The sequence below is a fragment of the Convolutriloba macropyga genome, chromosome 5, assembly GCF_964194025.1.
Source record: "Convolutriloba macropyga chromosome 5, txConMacr16.3, whole genome shotgun sequence".
Taxonomy (NCBI): Eukaryota; Metazoa; Xenacoelomorpha; order Acoela; family Convolutidae; genus Convolutriloba; species Convolutriloba macropyga.
In genome coordinates, this window is record NC_134472.1 from 72,145,289 (window position 1) to 72,167,124 (window position 21,836).

A 21,836-nucleotide genomic window follows, 5' to 3' on the forward strand; every position below is an offset into this window, starting at 1 on the left:
TAAGAAGATGAAATTCAATTTCTCGACAAAGCTTTTCTAAGAAGGTAAATAACATCATGAACAGTATTTATAGAAACGCTGTTAAACTGGGTTTTTTAAATTAAACTAAGGGGTAACTGGCATCGGTAGCAATTCCACATTGGTTTTTCTTGTTCCTGGACATTTTAATATATCCCTGTTCACCCCAAGACGTTCCCCAGCTGTTTTTCACAAGCCAGTAATCCTTATTATCCTCCACGCCGTATCCCACCAACAGCATTGCGTGATCAAGTTTGACCCTGCTGCACTCCGGCTCGTCATACACGCCTAAAAACACAATAATTATGTTTGGAAACAATTGTTTTTTTTTCCAAATCAGTCCAATGCTGCTCGCTTTTTAAACTATAACGTTTAAAATTTTTGAAACTTTTTTCCTATTTGTATTTAAAAACAATTAATCTAGAACCGGGATCGAGGATTCAGTGGCAAAAACAGCTAATTTTGTAAAAATTGCGATGATAGATGAAAATTAACAAAAAAGGCAGGGAAAAATTTTAAAGTAGGAAATTTCATTTCTATTAAATTTTCCAACAGTTATGACAAAAGTTCTCCACTTAAGAAAAATATTGCCAAATATGCTAGAAATAACATGATTTGCGGTAACTCCATAAAATATGGAAAATGAATGAATAAATGTGTCTCATTTTTAACCGCACCAAGGAACGTTTTTAAGATGACAATTTATAGAAAGCAAGTTTAAACTATGGGAAGTATTGAAATTAATCTATTAAAAATAGATGGCTAGTTTAAATTAATGTATCTGTTGCTTAATGTATAGTGAATTTTTCCTCGCGTACATTTTTTTTTTGAAATAGAGGAGGAAGGTTTTTAATTTGTGGTCGGAAAGCAAGATAAACATTTAAATATTGCATGTTTTTTAAGCATTTATTGATGAAAATGTTTACCAAGCCACCAGAAAAACAGATAAAAAAAACATAATGTTCACAAAATTTCTTGGCTTGATACAATTAACCACTTTCATAACTTAAAACTCATAATTCGTTGGCAAACATACAGATGTTTATATACACAGCACTAGAGTCCCTGCAAAGTTTTGTTTTTTATAAACACACAAATTTTAATTTTTTAAGCGGTTCTCCTACTTTGAACACTTCAATCTTAAGAGAGTAGTTTCCGTTATTTTGCTAACTTTTCCTCTAACTTTCCTATTCTACCTTTTTTCAGCTCAAATCTTAAACATATTGTTTGAGCCTGGTGTGTCGTTACGCCAGTATTTAAGTTACAGAGTTTTTTCATAGATGGTAACAATAGGTTGCAATCGCTATTATATGCATGTAAGGAACAGTCAAAGAACATTTACTACACTAACTTGTATTTCACTTTCTGCAATCATACCCCAGTCGAAAAATAATGAGTAATTTATAAAAATTTATAAATTAGTTTATAAAGATTTGCAAAAAAGATGAATCGTTTTATAAACATTTATAATTTTTTGCAATTTTTGCATTTATCTATATTTTATTTTTAAATCTTTGGATTGTTTTATAAATTATTTGTTAACTTTTGGCTTAGTTTACAAATATTTATAAAATTTTGGATGAATTTATGAAGTCGAACAAAAATCTTTGTCCAGCAAATAATTGGAAAAAACCTCCGCTAAAAAAAGCTCTAAAAAATTTTACTGATTGCAAGAAAACTCAATTCAAAAATTGAAAGGAAAAAGTTAACTTCAATGAAAACCAAGACAGAAAACACACAATTTCGGGTATCGGGCAACAAGCATACCTTGGCAAAAAAATTAGAAAGTGCTTCAAACTTAAAAATCCCGTCCAATCAAGATTTTTCCGGTTAACAAAAAAAAAGAAAACTAAGGAGAAACGCCCACCATATTGCGACTGGAGCACTTGTTGCGGTTTTTTTCAATTTTTAAAATACTGAAATAGAGAACAAAATCATCAACGCATACAATTTTTACTATATTTTAACAGTTATTTAGAAAAAGAAAACCGAAAACTCATTTATGAAAGCACAAAGTTTTGGTATCAATCAACAAACGAACTTAGGTAAAAAACCGAGAATTTTTTTTCAAAGAATGTAAAACTGGAGTCCGATAATTTGATTGCAAAATTGTTCACAGTTAAGTTTTTTAGACTTGGTTATTTCAAAAATGTTTAATCAGTTTAATCAGAGGTTGTAACATGCACAATAATACTTGTTACAACGTTTTGTGTTCGAAGTTTTTTCTTCAACTAGCTGCCATCATTTGTACAGAATATCAGGTCAGAAAAAGTCTGATTGTTGGCTTTCATCATAACATTATTTCAACTGCTGGAAATTAGTTCACAAGTAATTGTCGGATATTTTCTGCTAGTGCACCCCCTCCCGCTTTGTTTGGCATCCCCATTTATGCATATTCAGATATAATGATAAAGCTAATAAGTTTATACATGAAATTTTCTGTCTAATATGCATTTTGATCAATATGCATGATCAAAGAGCACATTTGAAATTATTCTATGTATCTCAACCATAATTTGCAGCATATAACGTAAACATCAATAAAAATGTCTGTAACGTACCATTTTTGGTGTTATCGGCTACACTAAGTGCTCAAATTTTAAAATGTTTTAAGGAAACTACTCTAAAAGAGCTTTCAATCTACCTAGACACCCACTCCTATTTCAATGAAATGCAAATATCACTCATACAATTTGCCAAAACTTAGATTTTTGGGGGTGCTAAATTAATGGCTACATAGGGTGGGGGCGCTAGCAGAAAAGATCCTAATTGTCATAAAACATTCAGAAATCACAAATCTGTTCAATGTAATCAACTTTACCTAAATTTAGTTGAATCATTTTGAATTTGCATGGCAAAACAATTAAGTTTCGTCGAATCGACAGGTTCGTAGATCCATTGTCAAGCAAATATCAACTGAGAATGCTTTACTAAGGTTCTTCTTTTTTAATGACAATTTATAGAAAGCAAGTTTAAACTATGGGAAGTATTGAATTTAAATTATTAAGAAAAGATTGCTAGTTTAAATTGATATATCTGTTGCGGAATGTATAGTGTATTTTTCCATTCAGCCTTTTTTTGGAAAAGAGGAGGGACATTTTTAGTTTGTGGTTGGAAAGCAAATTGTACATTCAAATTTTGCATGTATTTTTGCGCATTTAGTGATGAAAAAGTTTAACCCGCCACCAGAAGAAAGAAGAAAAAACTCAGAACTTTCATCAAGTTTCTTGATACAATTAATCACTTTTATAACTTAGAACTCATAATTCATTGGCAATATTACAGATGTCTGTATATCCAGCACTATAAACCTTGCAAATGTTTGTTTTTCCAAAAAACACACAAATTACACTTATTAAGGCGGTATCTTCTTTGAATACTTCTTTGTTGGGTGTTCAAAGCGGTACTCCTACTTTGTTTCTTGCCGGCCAAATACTCATAGGCGCAGGCATGAGACTGAGATGAGGGAGTTGAGTTAGAGCATTGAACAGTGCCCTTGAAAGAAGAGAGCAAAGTGGAGTAGTCGTCGGTGGGACCGTGTATAAAAGTGGCCCTTGAGTCCCTGTATTGCCAACTTCTACCTGTTGGAAATGTCTCCAATGAGCGAAACATGGTCTACTGACTCAAAAATCAACAAAGTAACGAAAGTGAAATCGAGACTAGTAGATGAAGTTCGACCATTTAGTAGCGATTTGTCTAGACTCCAATGAAAGTCTCTTGTGAACTCTAATAAGCCTGAACCCCCTTGCCAGTATGCAACGAAAGCAGGGTAAGTACGGTTGAGATGGATGTGAGAGAGCTTGGGATGATTGCTACACTGTATGACTGAATTGACTGAAAGTTGATGATTAGTGGATGAGAAAACTGTGTGTGATCCCTGTGCACAATTAGTATCTGCAATAAAAATCTACTAGTAGGAAAAATTGTGTAAGGTCCAGACAATTGATAGATGTAGTGATAGTCACAGAAGTACATCAAATTATAGTGTTATATCTGTGATGGCCAAGCTTAAAAGATAAGAGAGGCTACTTTACATGTCTGGTCCAGACAACACATGCTCTACTATGTCCCGAAAGATGGTTTAAGGAGACTTGAGGCTCACGGGACTCCTCCGAGAGCTGGACCCCAGACAGTCTTTGCATCAAAACTTTGGTCTTCATGGCTTGGAACAATTTTTCTAAAAGTTTGATGACCAAATACCTCAGGCTTCGGCCAAAAGGGAGGTGCACTCCTACTTTGAACACTTGAGTTTTAATAAATTAGTTTTCGTTAATTTGATAGATTTTCTTCTAACTTTGTTATTCTACCTATTTTCAACGCAAATTTAAAAAATATTGTTTCTTTGCCTGGTGTGTCGTTACTCCGATAGTTATTTTAGAGTTTTTTGTCACAGACGGCAGCAATAGGTTGCAATCGCTATTACATGCATGTAGGGAAAAGTCATAGTAAATTAACAACACTAGCTTGTTTGTCTTTTCTGCAATCATACAACATTCAAAAATAATGATTACTTTTTAAAAAACAAGAAATAGTTTATAAACATTTTCAAAAAAGAAACATTATTTTTATAAGTTTGGCAATTTTAGCAATAATCAGTAAACTATTTGTAAATTTTTGGATTAATTTATAAATTATATATTTTTGGAATATTTTACAAATTATTTAAAAACTTTTTGTTAGTTAATGAAACATTTATAAAATTTTGGATTAATTTTTAAATTGGAACAAAAATTTTTGTTATGTGGAAAAATGACATGGAAATAAACTTTGCTAAACGAAGCTCTAAAAACTTTACTGATTGCCAGAAAACTAACTTACAAAATAAGAGGAAAAGGGTAACTTCAATGAAAACCAATAATCAAGAGCACACAATTTTGGGTATCAAGCAACAGGCACACCTAGGCGAGCAACCTAGAATTTTTTTTAAAATTTGCAAAAAAAGCTTCAAACTTAAAAATCCTGCCCGGTCAAATTTTTTCCGGTTAAACAAAAAAATGAAAAAAAAACTAAGTAAAACTGCCCACTTTATAAAGATTGCAGCACTTTTTTTCATTCTCTTGAATTTTTAAAACATTGAAATAGTCATTTCTAAAGAGAACCGAAAGCTCATTTATGAAAGCACACAATTTCGGGTATCAAGCAACAAGCACGCCTAGGCAAAAACCTAGAATATTTTTTCAAAATTTGCAAAAAAGTGCTTCAAAAGTAAATATCCCGTCCAGTCAAGATTTTTCCAGTTAGACACAAAACGAAAATAAACTAAGTAGACACTCCCACCATATCGAGATTTGAGCATTTTTTGCGTTTTTTTTAATTTTTAAAACATAGAAATAGAGATCAAAAACATAAACGCGGGTAATTTTTACTTTAATTTAACAGTAATTTGAAATGAGAGCCGAAAACTCATTTATGAAAGCACAAAATTGTTTAAAAACTTTTGGATTAGTTAATAAAACATTTATAAATTTTTGGATTAATTTTTTAATTCGAACAAAAATTTTTGTTACGCGGAAAATTTACGTGGAAATAATCTTTGCTTAACGAAGCTCTAAAAAATTTACTGATTGCCAGAAAATTAGTTTACAAAATTAGAGGAAAATGGTAACTTCAATGAAAACCAATAATAAAGAGCACACAGATTTGGGTATCAAGCAACAGGCACACCTAGGCGAGCAACCTAGAGTTTTTTTTTGAATTAGCAAAAAAAGCTTCAAACTTAAAAATCCTGCCCACTCAAATTTTTTCCGGTTAAACAAAAAAATGAAAAAAAACTAAGTAAAACTGCCCACTTTATGAAGATTGCAGCACTTTTTTTCATTCTCTTGAATTTTTAAAACATTGAAATAGTCATTTATAAAGAGAACCGAAAGCTCATTTATGAAAGCACACAATTTCGGGTATCAAGCAACAAGCACGCATAGGCAAAAACCTAGAATATTTTTTCAAAATTTGCAAAAAAGTGCTTCAAATGTAAATATCCCGACCAGTCAAGATTTTTCCAGTTAGACACAAAACGAAAATAAACTAAGTAGACACTCCCACCATATTGAGATTTGAGCATTTTTTGCGTTTTTTTTTAATTTTTAAAACATAGAAATAGAGATCAAAAACTTAAACGCGGATAATTTTTACTTCAATTTAACAGTTATTTGAAATGATAGCCGAAAACTCATTTATGAAAGCACAAAATTGTTTAAAAACTTTTGGATTAGTTAATGAAACATTTATAAAATTTTGGATTAATTTTTTAATTCGAACAAAAATTTTTGTTACGCGGAAAATTTACGTGGAAATAATCTTTGCTTAACGAAGCTCTAAAAAATTTACTGATTGCCAGAAAACTAATTTACAAAATAAGAGGAAATTGGTAACTTTAATGAAAACCAATGATCAAGAGCACACAATTCTGGGTATCAAGCAACAAGCAAACCTAGGCAAGAAACCTAGAATTTGTTTCAAAAAATGCAAAAAAAGCTTCAAACTTAAATATCCTGCCCAGTCAAAACTTTTCTGCTTAAACAAAAAATGAAGAAAACTAAGTAAAACTGCCCACTCTATTGAGATTGGAGCAGTTTTTTTGCATTTTCTTGAGTTCTTAAACCGTTGAAATAGTCATTTCAAAAGAAAACCGAAAGCTCATTTATGAAAGCACACAATTTCGGGTATCAAGCAACAAGCACGCCTAGGCAAAAACCTAGAATACTTTTTTCAAATTGGCAAAAAAATGCTTCAAACGTAAGTATCCCGTCCAGTCAAAATTTTTCCAATTAGACAAAAACAACGAAAAAAAACTAAGTCGAAACTCCCACCACATTGAGATTTGAGCAATTTTTGCGTTTTTTTTTTCAATTATTAAAACACAGAAATAGAGATCAAAAACATAAACGCAGATAATTATTACTTTAATTTAACAGTAATTTGAAATGAGAGCCGAAAACTCATTTATGAAAGCACAAAATTATTTTAAAACTTTTGGATTATTTAATGAAGCATTTATAAAATTTTGGATTAAGTTTTTTAATTCGAACAAAAATTTTTGTTACGTGGAAAGTTTAGGTGGAAATAATCTTTGCTTAACGAAGCTCTAAAATCTTTACTGATTGCCAGAAAACTAATTTACAAAATAAGAGGAAATGGGTAACTTCAATGAAAACCAATAATCAAGAGCACACAATTTTGGGTATCAAGCAACAGGTACACCTAGGCGAGCTACCTAGAATTTTTTTAAAAATATGCAGAAAAAGGTTCAAAGTTTAATGTCCTGCCCAGTCAAAATTTTTCCGGTTAAACAAAAATATGAAAAAAAACTAAGTGAAATTGCCCACTTTATAAAGATTGGAGCACTTTTTTTGCATTCTCTTGAGTTTTTAAAACGTTGAAATAGTCATTTCAAAAGAAAACCGAAAGCTCATTTTTGAAAGCACACAATTTCGGGTATCAAGCAACAAACACGCCTGGACAAAAACCTAGAATAATTTTTCAAAATTTGCAAATAAAATGCTTAAAACGTAAATATCCCGTCTAGTCAAGATTTCTCCAGTTGGACAAAAAAAATACGAAAATAAACTAAGTAGAAACTCCCAACATATTGAGAATTGAGCACTTTTTGCGTTTTTTCAATATTTAAAACATATAGATAGAGATCAAAGACATAAACGCAGATAATTAATACTTTAATTTAACAGTAATTTGAAATGAGAGTCGAAAACTCATTTAAGAAAGCACACAATTATTTAAAAACTTTTGGATTAGTTAATGAAACATTTATAAAATTTTTGATTAAATTTTTAATTCGAACAAAAATTTTTGTTTCGTGGAAAAACTACGTGGAAATATTCATTGATAAACGAAGCTCTAAAAAATTTACTGATTGCCAGAAAACTAATTTACAAAATTAGAGGAAAATGGTAACTTCATTGAAAACCAATAACCAAGAGCACACAAATTTGGGTATCAAGCAACAAGCAGACCTAGGCAAGAAACCTAGAATTTTTTTTAAAATATGCAAAAAAGCTTCAAACTTTTATATCCTGCCCTGTCAAAATTAGAGAAAAATGGTAACTTCAATGAAAACCAATAATCATGAGCACAAACTTTTGGGTATCAAGCAACAAGCACACCTAGCGAAGTAACCTAGACTTTTTTTAAAAAATATGCAAAAAAAGCTTCAAACTTAAATATCCTGCCCAGTCAAAACTTTTCCGGTTAAACAAAAAAAAATGAAAAAAAACTAAGTAAAACTGCCCACTCTATTGAGATTGGAGCACTTTTTTTGCATTATCTTGAATTTTTAAAACTCTGAAATAATCATTTCAAGAGAAAACCGACGACAGCTCATTTATGAAAATACACAATTTCGGGTATCAAACAACAAGCACACCTAGTCAAAAACCTAAAATGTTTATTTCAAAATGTGCAAAAAAATGCTTCAAACGTAAATATCCCGTCTAGTCAAGATTTTTCCAGTTAGACAAAAAAAACACACTCCCACCATATTGAGATTTGAGCACTTTTTGCGTTTTTTTTTCAATTTTTAAAACGTAGAAATAGAGATCAAAAACATAAACGCAGATAATTATTACTATAATTTAACAGTAATTTGAAATGAGAGCCGAAAACTTATTTATGAAAGCACAAAATTTCGGGAATCAAGAAACAAACAAACTTAGGTAAAAAACCGGGAATTTTTTTCAATGAATGCAAAACTCATAAAAAAAACTGGAGTCTGATAATTTGATTGCAAATATTGTTCACAGGTAAGCCTTTTAGAAGTGGTTATTAGAAAAATGTTTAATCAGTTTTTTGAGGTTGTAACATGCACAATATTACTGATCACAACGTTTTGTGTTCGATGTTTCTTTTTCAACTAGCTGCCATCGTTTGTACAGTATATCAAGTCAGAAAAAGTTTGATTGTTGGTTTTGATCATAACATTATTTGAACTGCTGGAAATTTCTTCACTTGTAATTGTCGGATATTTTCTATAGTGCACCCCCTCCCGCTTTGTTTGGCATCCCATTTATACTTATTTAGATATAATGTTAAAGCTACGTAAGTTTATACATGAAATTTTATGATCAATATGTATTTACTAAAAGGTAGCACAGCCAATTTGAAAGTATTACACATTTCAAACAAAATTTGCAGCATATAACGTAAGAATCAATTGAAATTTCTGTAATGTATCATTTTTGGTGTTATCGGCTACAATAAGGTCTCGATTTTTAAAATTTTTAAAGAAACAATTTTAAATGAGCTTTTAATCTACCTAGATACTCTTGTTTCAATGAAATGCAAATATCGCCCTTACAGTTTGCAAAAGCTTAGATTTTTGCGGATGCTAAATTAACGGTTATATAGGGCGGGGCGCTAGCAGAAAAGATCCTAATTGTCCTAAAACATTCAGAAATTACGAGTCTGATCAATGTAACCAATTTAATCTAAATTTAGTTGTAGCATCCCGATTCTGCATGGCAAAACAATGAAGTTTTTGACGGAGTGACAGGTGCGAAGATCTTGTTTGTCAAGCAAATGTCAACTAAGGAAAGCTTTAATAAGGTTATAACAAAAATATGAAAAAAAACTAAGTGAAATTGCCCACTTTATAAAGATTGGAGCACTTTTTTTGCATTCTCTTGAGTTTTTAAAACATTGAAATAGTCATTTCAGAAGAAAACCAAAATCTCATTTATGAAAGAACACAATTTCGGGTATCAAGCCACAAGCACGCCTAGGCAAAAGCCTAGAATAAATTTTAAAAATTTGCAAAACAAATAATTCAAACGTAAATATCCCGTCCAGTCAAGATTTTTCCAGTTAGACAAAAAAAACGTATATAAACTAAGTAGAAACTCCCACCATAATGAGATTTGAGCACTTTTTGAGTTTTTATTCAATCTTTAAAACATAGAAATAGAGAACAAAAACATAAGCGCAGATAATTATTACTATAAATCAACAGTAATTTGAAATGAGAGCCAAAAACTCATTTATGAAAGCACAAAAATATTTGAAAACTTTTGGATTAGTTATTGCAACATTTATAAAATTTTGGATTAATTTTTCAATTCGAATAATATTTTTTGTTACGTAGAAAAATTACTTGGAAATAATCTTTGCTAAACGAAGCTCTAAAAAATTTACTGATTGCCAGAAAACTCATTTACGAAATTAGAGGAAAATGGTAACTTCAATGAAAAACAATAAACAAGAGCACACAATTTTGGGTCTCAAGCAAGAAGCAAACCTAGGCAAGAAACCTAGAATTTTTTTAAATGAGCCAAAAAAGCTTCAAACTTAAATATCCTGCACATTCAAAAAATTTTCCGGTTAAACAAAAAAATGAAAAAAAAACTAAGTAAGACTGCCTCGTCTATTGAGATTGGAGCACTTTTTTTGCATTCTCTTAAATTTTAAAAACAATGAAATAGTCGTTTCAAAAGAAAACTGAAAGCTCATTTATGAAAGCACACAATTTCGGGTATCAAGCAACAAGCACGCCTAGGCAAAAACCTAGAAGATTTTTTCAAAATTTGCAAAAAAATGCTTCACAAGTAAATAACCCGTCCAGTCAAAATTTTTCCAGTTAGACAAAAAAACGAAAACAAACTAAGTAGAAACTCCCACATATTGAGATTTGAGCACTTTTTGCGTTTTTTTTAATTTTAAAAACATAGAAATAGAGAACAAAAACATAAACGCAGATAATTATTACTTTAATTTAACAGTAATTTGAAATCAGAGCCGAAAACTCATTTATGAAAGCACAAAATTATTTTAAAACTTTTGGATTAGTTAATGAAACTTTTATAAAATTTTTGATTAAATTTTTAATTCGAACAAAAATTTTTGTTACGCGGAAAATTTACGTGGAAATAATCTTTGCTTAACGAAGCTCTAAAAAATTTACTGATTGCCAGAAAATTAGTTTACAAAATTAGAGGAAAATGGTAACTTCAATGAAAACCAATAATAAAGAGCACACAGATTTGGGTATCAAGCAACAGGCACACCTAGGCGAGCAACCTAGAATTTTTTTTAAAATTTGCAAAAGCTTCAAACTTAAATATCCTGCCTAGTCAAAACTTTTCCGTTTAAACAAAAAAATAATAAAAAAAACCAAGTAAAACTGCCTACTCCATTGATATTCGAGCACTTTTTTGCATTATCTTGAATTTTTAAAACTCTGAAATAATCATTTCAAGAGAAAACCGACGACAGCTCATTTATGAAAATACACAATTTCGGGTATCAAACAACAAGCACACCTAGTCAAAAACCTAAAATGTTTATTTCAAAATGTGCAAAAAAATGCTTCAAACGTAAATATCCCGTCTAGTCAAGATTTTTCCAGTTAGACAAAAAAAACACACTCCCACCATATTGAGATTTGAGCACTTTTTGCGTTTTTTTTTCAATTTTTAAAACGTAGAAATAGAGATCAAAAACATAAACGCAGATAATTATTACTATAATTTAACAGTAATTTGAAATGAGAGCCGAAAACTTATTTATGAAAGCACAAAATTTCGGGAATCAAGAAACAAACAAACTTAGGTAAAAAACCGGGAATTTTTTTCAATGAATGCAAAACTCATAAAAAAAACTGGAGTCTGATAATTTGATTGCAAATATTGTTCACAGGTAAGCCTTTTAGAAGTGGTTATTAGAAAAATGTTTAATCAGTTTTTTGAGGTTGTAACATGCACAATATTACTGATCACAACGTTTTGTGTTCGAGGTTTCTTTTTCAACTAGCTGCCATCGTTTGTACAGTATATCAAGTCAGAAAAAGTTTGATTGTTGGTTTTGATCATAACATTATTTGAACTGCTGGAAATTTCTTCACTTGTAATTGTCGGATATTTTCTATAGTGCACCCCCTCCCGCTTTGTTTGGCATCCCATTTATACTTATTTAGATATAATGTTAAAGCTACGTAAGTTTATACATGAAATTTTATGATCAATATGTATTTACTAAAAGGTAGCACAGCCAATTTGAAAGTATTACACATTTCAAACAAAATTTGCAGCATATAACGTAAGAATCAATTGAAATTTCTGTAATGTATCATTTTTGGTGTTATCGGCTACAATAAGGTCTCGATTTTTAAAATTTTTAAAGAAACAATTTTAAATGAGCTTTTAATCTACCTAGATACTCTTGTTTCAATGAAATGCAAATATCGCCCTTACAGTTTGCAAAAGCTTAGATTTTTGCGGATGCTAAATTAACGGTTATATAGGGCGGGGCGCTAGCAGAAAAGATCCTAATTGTCCTAAAACATTCAGAAATTACGAGTCTGATCAATGTAACCAATTTAATCTAAATTTAGTTGTAGCATCCCGATTCTGCATGGCAAAACAATGAAGTTTTTGACGGAGTGACAGGTGCGAAGATCTTGTTTGTCAAGCAAATGTCAACTAAGGAAAGCTTTAATAAGGTTATTGGGTGTATTTTTTTCTGTCAAGGAATCATATTTCTTTCCTGCTTGTATGTTTTTGTACGTTTTTTGTTATTTGAATTGTCCTTGAAATTTTTATTATGCCTGCAAAAGCTGTTTTTTTTCACATTTGCTATGTTATTTATGTATTATCAAATGAAATGAAATTTAGCACTTTGACATTCATTTTGGTAATGAATTGTTTGCAGAAAAGCTCACGGAAGATTCATAAAGCAAAAGGAGTGACGATTTGCACTCTATACTGATTCCATGCCAAAGTTGCTGGAGAAAGAGAAAAAAGTTTTTTTTTGAACCAACAATTTTTCAATTGATTTTCTCCACACACAGCCAACCCGACAACGCTGGGATTTTTTCTATCCCTCTTAGACCGAGATCTCATGTCAAGCTCCACCTAATGACAACAACTTACTTTAATTGCATGCAGTTTAAGTGCAAAATAACCAAAGGTTGAGGTCCTCTTTCAAAAGTCCTTATGAAAATACCCATCCAAACCATTTTTGCCTATGAAAATACCCAAGCAGAACAATAAATCTTATGATCCAGACATTGCCTCGTTCAAATTTTTGGTGCGTTCAAGTGCTCTTTCAAAAACGCTTATGAAAAGACCCGTCCCGACCAAAATGCGATATGATACAGACTTTGGCTCGTTCAATTTATGAAAAGACTCAGAAAGACCAAACAAGTTCATGCTCCAGTCTTTAGCTCGTTCAAGTAGTGAAAAGACTCAGGTAGATCAAACACAACCTATGATCCATACTTTGCCTCGTTCTTTCTAATGTGCCCATTTGGGGACCTTCTCACATGTGCTGTAGATTAAATGTGACCTAAAGAGTGTGCTATAAAAAAGCCTTGATTTCTTCTTCGGTTGCCAGAAAAAATCTCACAATTTTTTTTTGTGGTTTTGGACAGTAAAAAGCCTAGTGATGAGTGAAAACTTGCAAGATTCTTTCAATGATCTTACAAAACATCAATCAAAGCAAAAAAATCTTTTTGAAGCAAATTATTGTTTATTGAACAAATTACAAAACCGAATTCAATAAAAAATTTTAGCCTGGATTCAAAATCTTGAAAGAATCTTGCAAGTTTTTGAATTCTGGAAAATTTATTTGTGTACTTTTGGTAGCTAAAATTATCTGAAAACCAAATGAAATGACTGATATCAGAATTTTTGATCAGCGAAGCTTAGCCTAACTGACTTTTTTTGTAAATGCCTTTTGAATGTGAAATCTTGCAAGAATATTGTCCACCATTTGCATGTAACAAAAATCACTCTTGAGCCAGTCTTAAAACATAACTCTCTTGTGAAAAGAGTGTTTCATTTTTATAATTTTTCCCTCTCAAACAACGCAACAATTTTTACTGAGAAGTACGATCCAAATATCAGTTGATGTTCAGTTTGTCAGTTATTCGATTTTGTAGAGTAGGTACCTTCTTTGTAGAGCTGAAAACTCTTGTGAGACGAATCGACTGCCACGCTGATTGGTCCAGCCATTGCCACTGCGTACATCAAAGTATGTTCGTCTGCCCTGGGAAGAGTGACGTATCCTCTCGCTGTTGCACCAATAGAATCGTTGCTAAATCTACGGAAACGATAACATAAATAAAAAAAACATCATTAACAAAATTTTTTTAGCGCATTCAGTGCATCTCCTATAAAATAATATGCTCAAAATGAGCTATCCCCTCGAAACTGGGAAAAACTATAAGTATGTTGTTACTTGTAATACCTCAAAAAATTGATACTGTAAATTTTTTAACAAAATTTATTGTACCTGATCCACCAAACATTCTATAAAACCTCTGCAAAGCAATTCAAGTATCTGAAAAGTCTGTCGAGGTTTTTAAGGAATTTTGTTGTATATCAAGCTGTTAGGTTGCAGATCTTGATTAATTTGGAAATCAATATAGTGAAGATGGATGAAATTCTTTGAGTTGACTGATAAAATTGCCAGAAGTAACAGATGCTTTAGAAAAGAAAGTGATAAAGAACTGAAATTTGAGACTTACTTCGAAAAAGTGTTTCAAAGAGAGCGTCAGTAATATGTATCATATGTGTGCCTTTTTCAACAGCAACCAGCTAGACCAAGTTGATAAGACGTACAATAAACCAATTCAGCAGTATGGAACATCAATTTACCGCTCTGCAAACAATTCAATCCTAATTAATTTCGAAAAGCAACAAATAATGATAATTCGGAATTACTTTACATAGAAAGTATGAATGCCTCGTTAAAATTGCAAGAAAAAAACTATTATCTGCTACATTAGGGAACTCCGTAAACATGAGTTGTTTTGGTTAATGGCAAAAAAGTCGAGACGAGAATCGGAACACCTCGATGTTAATATAGTCATAACAGAAAAAAAATCATTTTTGATAACTCTCATAAAACTCAAAACAGGGGCCGATTAAAATTGGTGCGCATTTTGCCGGATTTGTATATATGTAATAAGAAAATCCCCTAAGTTCATTCTGTTAGCGTTTTTTATCTAAAACAAAAATTGCCATGGCTTTTTTCTACGGTGATTCCGTCATAAAGCATTAATCATTGCTTATTTATTTGAGTAAAAATCACTATAGTTTTTGTTGAAAATGTACTTTGACTATTATTTAAGCTTTGTGAAGTTTTTAATATTATTATTGAGCTTAATAAAACCTTTGAGCAAAAATGTAGTAATAGAATCCGGTTATAAGAAAATTTTTCACAATGATTGCAAAGATGAAGTTTTAGTTAGTGTATTTTAACTATAAGAAATCTTAAAAATTGAATACATGATGAAATTAACTTTGAGATGGAGACAGCAAAAGTTTTGATCTACCTTACGCAGAGCAAAAGTGACTGACAAGATTGCTTTCTTTCCAAAACGGTTTTTTGCTTCCTCACTGGGAATTTTGCTACCTTTCTTTGCATGCTTGTAAGTGCTCGTCGCGTTTGATGATGTTTTATTTGTATTTATTTTGTTGGGTATTGCAGAACCTAGACCTTAATTTTTTGTTCAAAAAACTTCAAAAAAATGCTGTAGTATGTTTCTTTAGCAGCCATACTTATTTTGACTTGATCAGTCTTTGAATCAGCCCTGGGACCCTTTCACGTTTTTTCTTTGTATAGTAAATAATTTCAGAAAACTTTAAAGTTTAAATTAGCGCGCGTATGATAAATGAATAAACTTAGTTGGTTTCATAAGTATTATTTTCAAAAAAAAATTGCAGCATTAATTTTTTCTTTTTGTCTTAAATAAACCTCTCTTATTGATGAGAGAAAGTATTTCTGTCCGTAGATTACGTTTCAAGCACATCAAGATAACCCTTGCACTTTGTTTTTTTTTTGGTGGAGTTCTAATCCAATCGAGGAGGGAATAGATTGATTTTTTTTTCAATTAATCAAACAATCTTCATAATCATCATCATGATTGAAAATTCGGTAAGACATTTTTTCAAGCAACAAATAAGAAAATCGTTTGCTCAAAATCTTTTTATCATTTTGAGGGGTAGAGGAATGATATCTAGCTACAAAAGGTCGAATACTCTATTCGAGAAAAACCTCACAGGACAATTCAACAACTACAAAAAAAAAGAAAAAATACCAATTGAAAAATAACACAAAATTTGCTTAATGACCTGGACAATGCAGGATGTTGAAGTGTTCTAGCAGCCAAGACCATTATACGACAGAAAGAAATAAAATTTATTGGTTTTATTTGATGAAATATTTCAGGTGGTATCAAGAGAAGAACAAAATAAAAGCAAATTCTTTTTTCAAAAAATGACGCTCTGAAAATGTTGTAGTTTTTGTTGAATATGTACCTTGACTATATATTTTTTCAGAATTCCTAGACGATTCCAAATCGTCCACAAAAACAGGTGTATAGATAGTATCAGCGTACTATTTAGGCAAAAACTAGGAATTTTTTAGCCTTATGTGCTGGTTGATAACAAAGTTTTGATATTTAGGTTTTTAAGCAGAGGTTTCAGGGAAAGAACAAAACAAAAACTAAATTTTATAATCAAACAGTGACCCAGTTATTCAAAATCAATCTTATACAAAAGCACGTGTATTGCAGGTTAAAATGTATTCTTAAGCAATAAACTAGGCACTTGCTGACCTTTATATTTTGGCACTACAGAGTTTTCTGCACTACATTAAACAATAGTCAACCCAAATTTTTTCTTATCCAAAAAACTGTAACTTAGATGGATTTCAATCAGAACAATTTGTAAACGAGTTGAATGCAACACGAACATACAAAAGTTATTCATGAGATTGTTTCCTTTCAAGATCTCGGCAAGAAATTTCAAGTTTTGCCAGAGTTATCAAGATCTTGCATGAAATAAAATTTCGTTTCATAGGGAATATCTCGTGCGTCCAAAAAAAGCAATACCGAATCTGTTTTCCACCATTTTGTTTGTGTTCGGGGATGGTATTTTAAGGAGTCTAGACGATAACAAATGAATTTTTTGGATTGATCGTTTTTTTTGTTGAATAATGACATCGAGATTTTCGTAAAAATTCGAAAAAATCAAGATGCAGCCCTTGCGCAGTTTTATTTTTAAAGTTCTATTCTCTAGCGTCCTGAATGTAGATCCAAGCACATGATATTATGTCTAAAACCGAACATACAGACAATCTCTTAGTTTTAAATACCAAACATGCCGGATCTTCTGAAACCGAACATACCGAACCTCTCTTGCGTCCAAAAACGCCAATACCAAAGATACTGAAAATACCGGAGAAACCGTTTGAAACCGAAAATCACAACCTTATCTTACGTTTGAAACCGAAAATTTCTTACGTTTGAAACCGAAAATCACAACCTTATCTACCGTCGTTTATGTTGGTGTTCTCGACTAGGACAGTGAATTAATTATTCACAGGTCATTTTGAACGCAATTGATCGGAATCAGTAAAATTCCGAAAAACTAACTCAATAGAAAGGTTCCAATTTGAACAGCCCACTCGGTGATTTTGCAACGCAAATTGAACAAAAAGTAATAGTTAAATTTTAGTTTCCACTTGAAAAAAAAATGTATGAAGTCATTGACAACAAATTTTCGATAAATGTCATATTACTTAAGAATTTCGTATTTAACAACTTTTTTTGTTCGGTTTAAAGCATGTTTTGCCCTTTGTTTTTGTTTTAGCGCGTCTTAGTTGTTCTTTAATAAGCTGATTTCTTTAATATTTCATTTTATGAAAGTTTTATGACTACAACTTTTATGATAGACGTCATAATAGGAACTTGTAATTTTAAATAACTTTTTGATTAGGGTAAAAGCGGTCGTTTTTGTTCGGTCATCTGGACTAGGATGAGCTATGCAATTTTTGCTCATTCATCTTTCTCGCGATAAAAATAACAAACCTGCAGACCCCGTCCATTGCTTCGTAGGGGTAACTCGCCTCAGTATCAACTCCTCCATTGTGTTTCACATACTGGAATGCGTATGTCGGCAACCCTCCATTGCAACCCTGGTTTCCATAATCCCAGCTGCAGTCCAGCAAGTTCTGCTCACTCAACGAGACTAAATTTCCGGTTGAAAAATAGTGCTGGCCTTCCAGCGCTCCAGTGGCTGAGAATGACCAGCATGAACCGCACTGTCCCTGGTCCTTAACACCCGTTACAACTCCCCTCTTACTCCAGTCAAGATCAGTGGGTAATGCCTGGAAAAAAGAGTGGACTGCAGACATACGGAAAGTTATTTTTTTTCTATTATTGCCAAGGCGATGGTTGATACGTAGAAAATTCAATTTAGTTTTCTATCCCCATGCGTTCCAGTTATGTAAACGCATTTTAATAGTTATCTAGGGTAGTTCTTTGGCTAGGTATGCATCGCGTCAACCATCCTCTCCTATTGTGATCCAGTAATACTTAAAATCTTTGCTTAAAAATTCTGTATTATAATTTTCTCATAATGTTTTATATGAGAGAAATACATTCTTTATTCTTGCTTTCTGATGCATCAGCCAGGTTGAGGTCCCATCCTGACGCGACGTCTGATCAGACCAAGTCCAATGCACACAATGTGTTCCCAGACCAAAATTACAGGGTCTGGGATTTGGTTCGAGCGCACAATAGTATGATCAGCAGTCACTGCGGTCTGGGGATGGTATGATCAGAGATCATTTCCGGATGGTAATGGTCTGATTAGAGGTCATTCCCCTCTAGGATATTCTAATCAGGGGTAACTTTCAAGCGCATTTCAGTATGACCAGAGGTCACTTCAGATGGTCAGATCAGAGGGCTTTTGAGCGCACTATAGTCTGATCAGAAGGAAGGGCTTTTAAGCACAATCAAATTGTTGTTTGCTTGTTGTCTTTGGTAGATAACGCAAAAATGGTTTCCGAATAATTAAGGCACAAAAGTTATCTAGTCATATTCAAGGCCTGTATTTATAAAGCTATCTCCGATTATTTCTGTGTTTAACTGTAAAATTGCTTATACGATTATAAAGATATTTTTGATGGCAGAAAACGCTTAAGTAATTTATTGAGATTTCATTTCTTTCTTGCTGGACCCTAATTACGACCAAAGGAAGAGCTTGCAAGATATTGTAAGATTCTTGCAAGAAATGGTTTTTTTGCAAGATCAAGCTTGTCTTGCAAGATTTTGCAGACGATGTCTAATTTGTAAGACCTTGCTAGCTAAATGCTTATCTTGCAAGATGAGTAGAAGTTGATTTTGGTCGAACACATTATCATCCATTTCAAGCAAAAATGTGTCAGGATATAGCTGCGTGTGTTTTGATTGATATTTTGGTACAACATTGCATTAGTTATTTGTTTTTGTTAGAGGCCAACTCAAGTTATGTCAACAAAGCAAAAACTAAAAACTATTCTTGTTCTGTTGATTCATAAAAATTATTCAAAAAAATTTATTGAGAACTTCTCAAAAACTTTGTACCTTTCCTTTAATATTTTCGAATCTCCGCAATTACACTATTCATTTATGTAAGTTTTTTGACTGATAATAAAACCAATTTCTAAAACTACGGTAATTAGTTTCCACGCAAAATACGAATCCAGTTTTCCGATTAGTCCAAAAGTTGATCTTTTTATTTCTCCCGTAAAAGACTCATGATCCAACTCCAAACCCCAATCTTCAAAACAGTGATGGTAGATAAGTCAAAATCTTGCGATTCACCCCCCCCCCCCCTATTTTAGTCGATTGTAGTAATTGCGTAATTGCGTGGGACTTTCATGCAATTTGATACCAATCGTGTTTTATCTAAAATATCAATTTGAACAGATAGTGGAAACTGTGTTGAAACTGTGCTATGGTAGATAAGTTCAAATCTGCTATTTACCTCGTTTTAGTCTTCGATTCAACCCAAAAATAGAAATACCAATATTTTGATTGTTGAAGAGGCTTGCTTTGTCGAGAATTAAACGGACTGAAATTTTGAGCGTTAAATTAACCTATGTTTGACATAATTTTTAGATGCGGTCTTTTGCTGCATATGGCTATGCCTCACTGTGTATGGCCATGCCTCTGTGGCCTAATGAAAATTGATACCAATCTATTATAAACGAACGTGAGATAAACGTTCCCCAGAACTTCCATATATTTTCTCTTTGGGATTAACGCGATTTCTGAGAAATTATGTTAATGTTCATGTCCCATTTTAAATGGAAAATTTGTTGAGTTCATTATGGAGCCGTTAACCAATCATAAAACAGTATCGAGTTTTTATCAACTCTGATTGAACAGTAAAAATTTCTCTATTTTGATACGTCTCTCATTTTGACTAGCGCTGTGGATGAGGGTTATATTAGACTGTGAACAACGATTTCAAAAGCAATTGAGAACAATGTTCCATAAATGCACCCAATTTTCCACAATTTTTCAATAATCGCACCAAATTTGAGGCTTAAAACAAGTGTTGCTATATACACTGACAAAATACACTGAGTAAATTTATTCAAGAGAACTGCAGATTTTAAGGAGTAATAAAGAATATAGTTTCCAAATGTGATTGAGTCAATTCAAGATTGAAAGTTGAAATTAACTGTCTGAAAATAAACATATTGTTTCGTGGTTTTTTTCTACCTTTTCTCCTCTTTTGGACAATTTATTTATACTATATATATCTAAGATAGATGGTAGTTATTATCCAACTTACATGTTACGGAAGTTCGAGCGATATGGGATTGAACCTATTAATTAAACAATAATTGAAAACCACATTGCTGAAAATGCAATTTCTGGCTTGGAAAAACATCATCACTGCTTTAGACTTACCAGTCCTTTGGGCTTCGAAAACTCTTTTGCAGTTTTTGCCATCCATCCACTTTTCAAATGACGCCTGTACCCGTTCATCCTCTTTCTGGCATCATCGATTGATAAATCCGCGTACTTGTTCAGTGAAGTCGTGAACGATTTTTTGCCCAAACTCGCTTTCAAGTTGTGCCTATTGACAAATTGCAAGTTGCTAAGCCAAATTCCATATTTTTCCGTTTCTTCAGAAAGATTTCTGTACTCTTTTTTGTATAAACTTTTCCACATTCTCCATTCTTGTTTGAAATCTCTTCCATTATCCTCTAAAGAAGTTTTAACTGATATTTCTGATGTTTGCTTAAGTTGGGATGCCAAAATAGCCCCAGCGCAAGACACAAAAATCAAAGACAATTTTATATTTGGGCTCATTTTTACAAGTCTGCCGACGAGAATGGATATCTGCGTTTGTTAAAGTAGATATCGAAATTGATTAATAGTTCTTTCATAGTTCTAGGAGCTGTTTTCAGCTATTAAATTGCAGCCCTTATAATAAATCAAAAATAAGGTTTAATTTATAGATGGCTATCATTTTAAATGCTTGCAATAGCTAAAACTTCAAGAAAGGTCTGAAAATGAAGCGACAAGAATTTCAAGTCACAATTATTGCGTTACAATTTGCTAAATTAATGTTTTGCTATTGAATTTTGAAGTTATCAGAGATGTCACGTTTCTGTACCTCAAATTCAATTGTCAAGATAAGACGACACGTCCTGTCAAAAATCGCGAAACAAAGAAACTGTCGCTCTAATTGATTTGATTTGGTCTGGAACATTCCCAGACTTGTTCACACAATCTTGGCCAAATGAAAATAAGAGTCGTAACAGGTTTTTGCTATTTTGAACTGTTTCAAGGTAAAATTTTTGACCGTCAGGCCTAACTACAGATCAAATTAACGTTTGGAAACATACCTTGGGAAAAATACAAAACTTGGTACGGCCTTATACGGCGACGTACTAAGTTTTGTAATTTTTCATAGATGTGAAAGGTGCCAAAAAGTAATGAAAAAATGACTTGTATGGGATAAGCGTTGTTATTAAAACCGCTTTTAGGAAGTTAGAATTTAGAAATTGGTAATTACATCAAT

General features: G+C 32.1%; 1 protein-coding gene across 1 annotated transcript; it reads right to left on the reverse strand.

Moving 5' to 3' along the window:
- Positions 1 to 21,177, reverse strand: LOC142340238 (procathepsin L-like). The gene is made up of 4 exons (XM_075390760.1): positions 20,717 to 21,177; positions 17,840 to 18,138; positions 13,913 to 14,064; positions 1 to 306 (listed from the first exon to the last, which is right to left on the reverse strand). Exons 1-4 carry the CDS (start codon positions 21,119 to 21,121, stop codon positions 101 to 103), a joined length of 1,062 nt encoding a protein of 353 aa, XP_075246875.1. The 5' UTR covers positions 21,122 to 21,177; the 3' UTR covers positions 1 to 100.
- Between the last annotated feature and the right edge of the window lie 659 nt (positions 21,178 to 21,836).

Coding starts and splice junctions, on each gene's coding strand:
- LOC142340238 (XM_075390760.1), bottom strand. CDS start 21,121: ATGAGCCCAAATATAAAATTGTCTTTGATTTTTGTGTCTTGCGCTGGG. Junction 18,139..20,716: donor TTTCGAAGCCCAAAGGACTG/GTAAGTCTAAAG, acceptor TCTTTTTTCCAG/GCATTACCCACTGATCTTGA. Junction 14,065..17,839: donor GCAATGGACGGGGTCTGCAG/GTTTGTTATTTT, acceptor TCGTTTCCGTAG/ATTTAGCAACGATTCTATTG.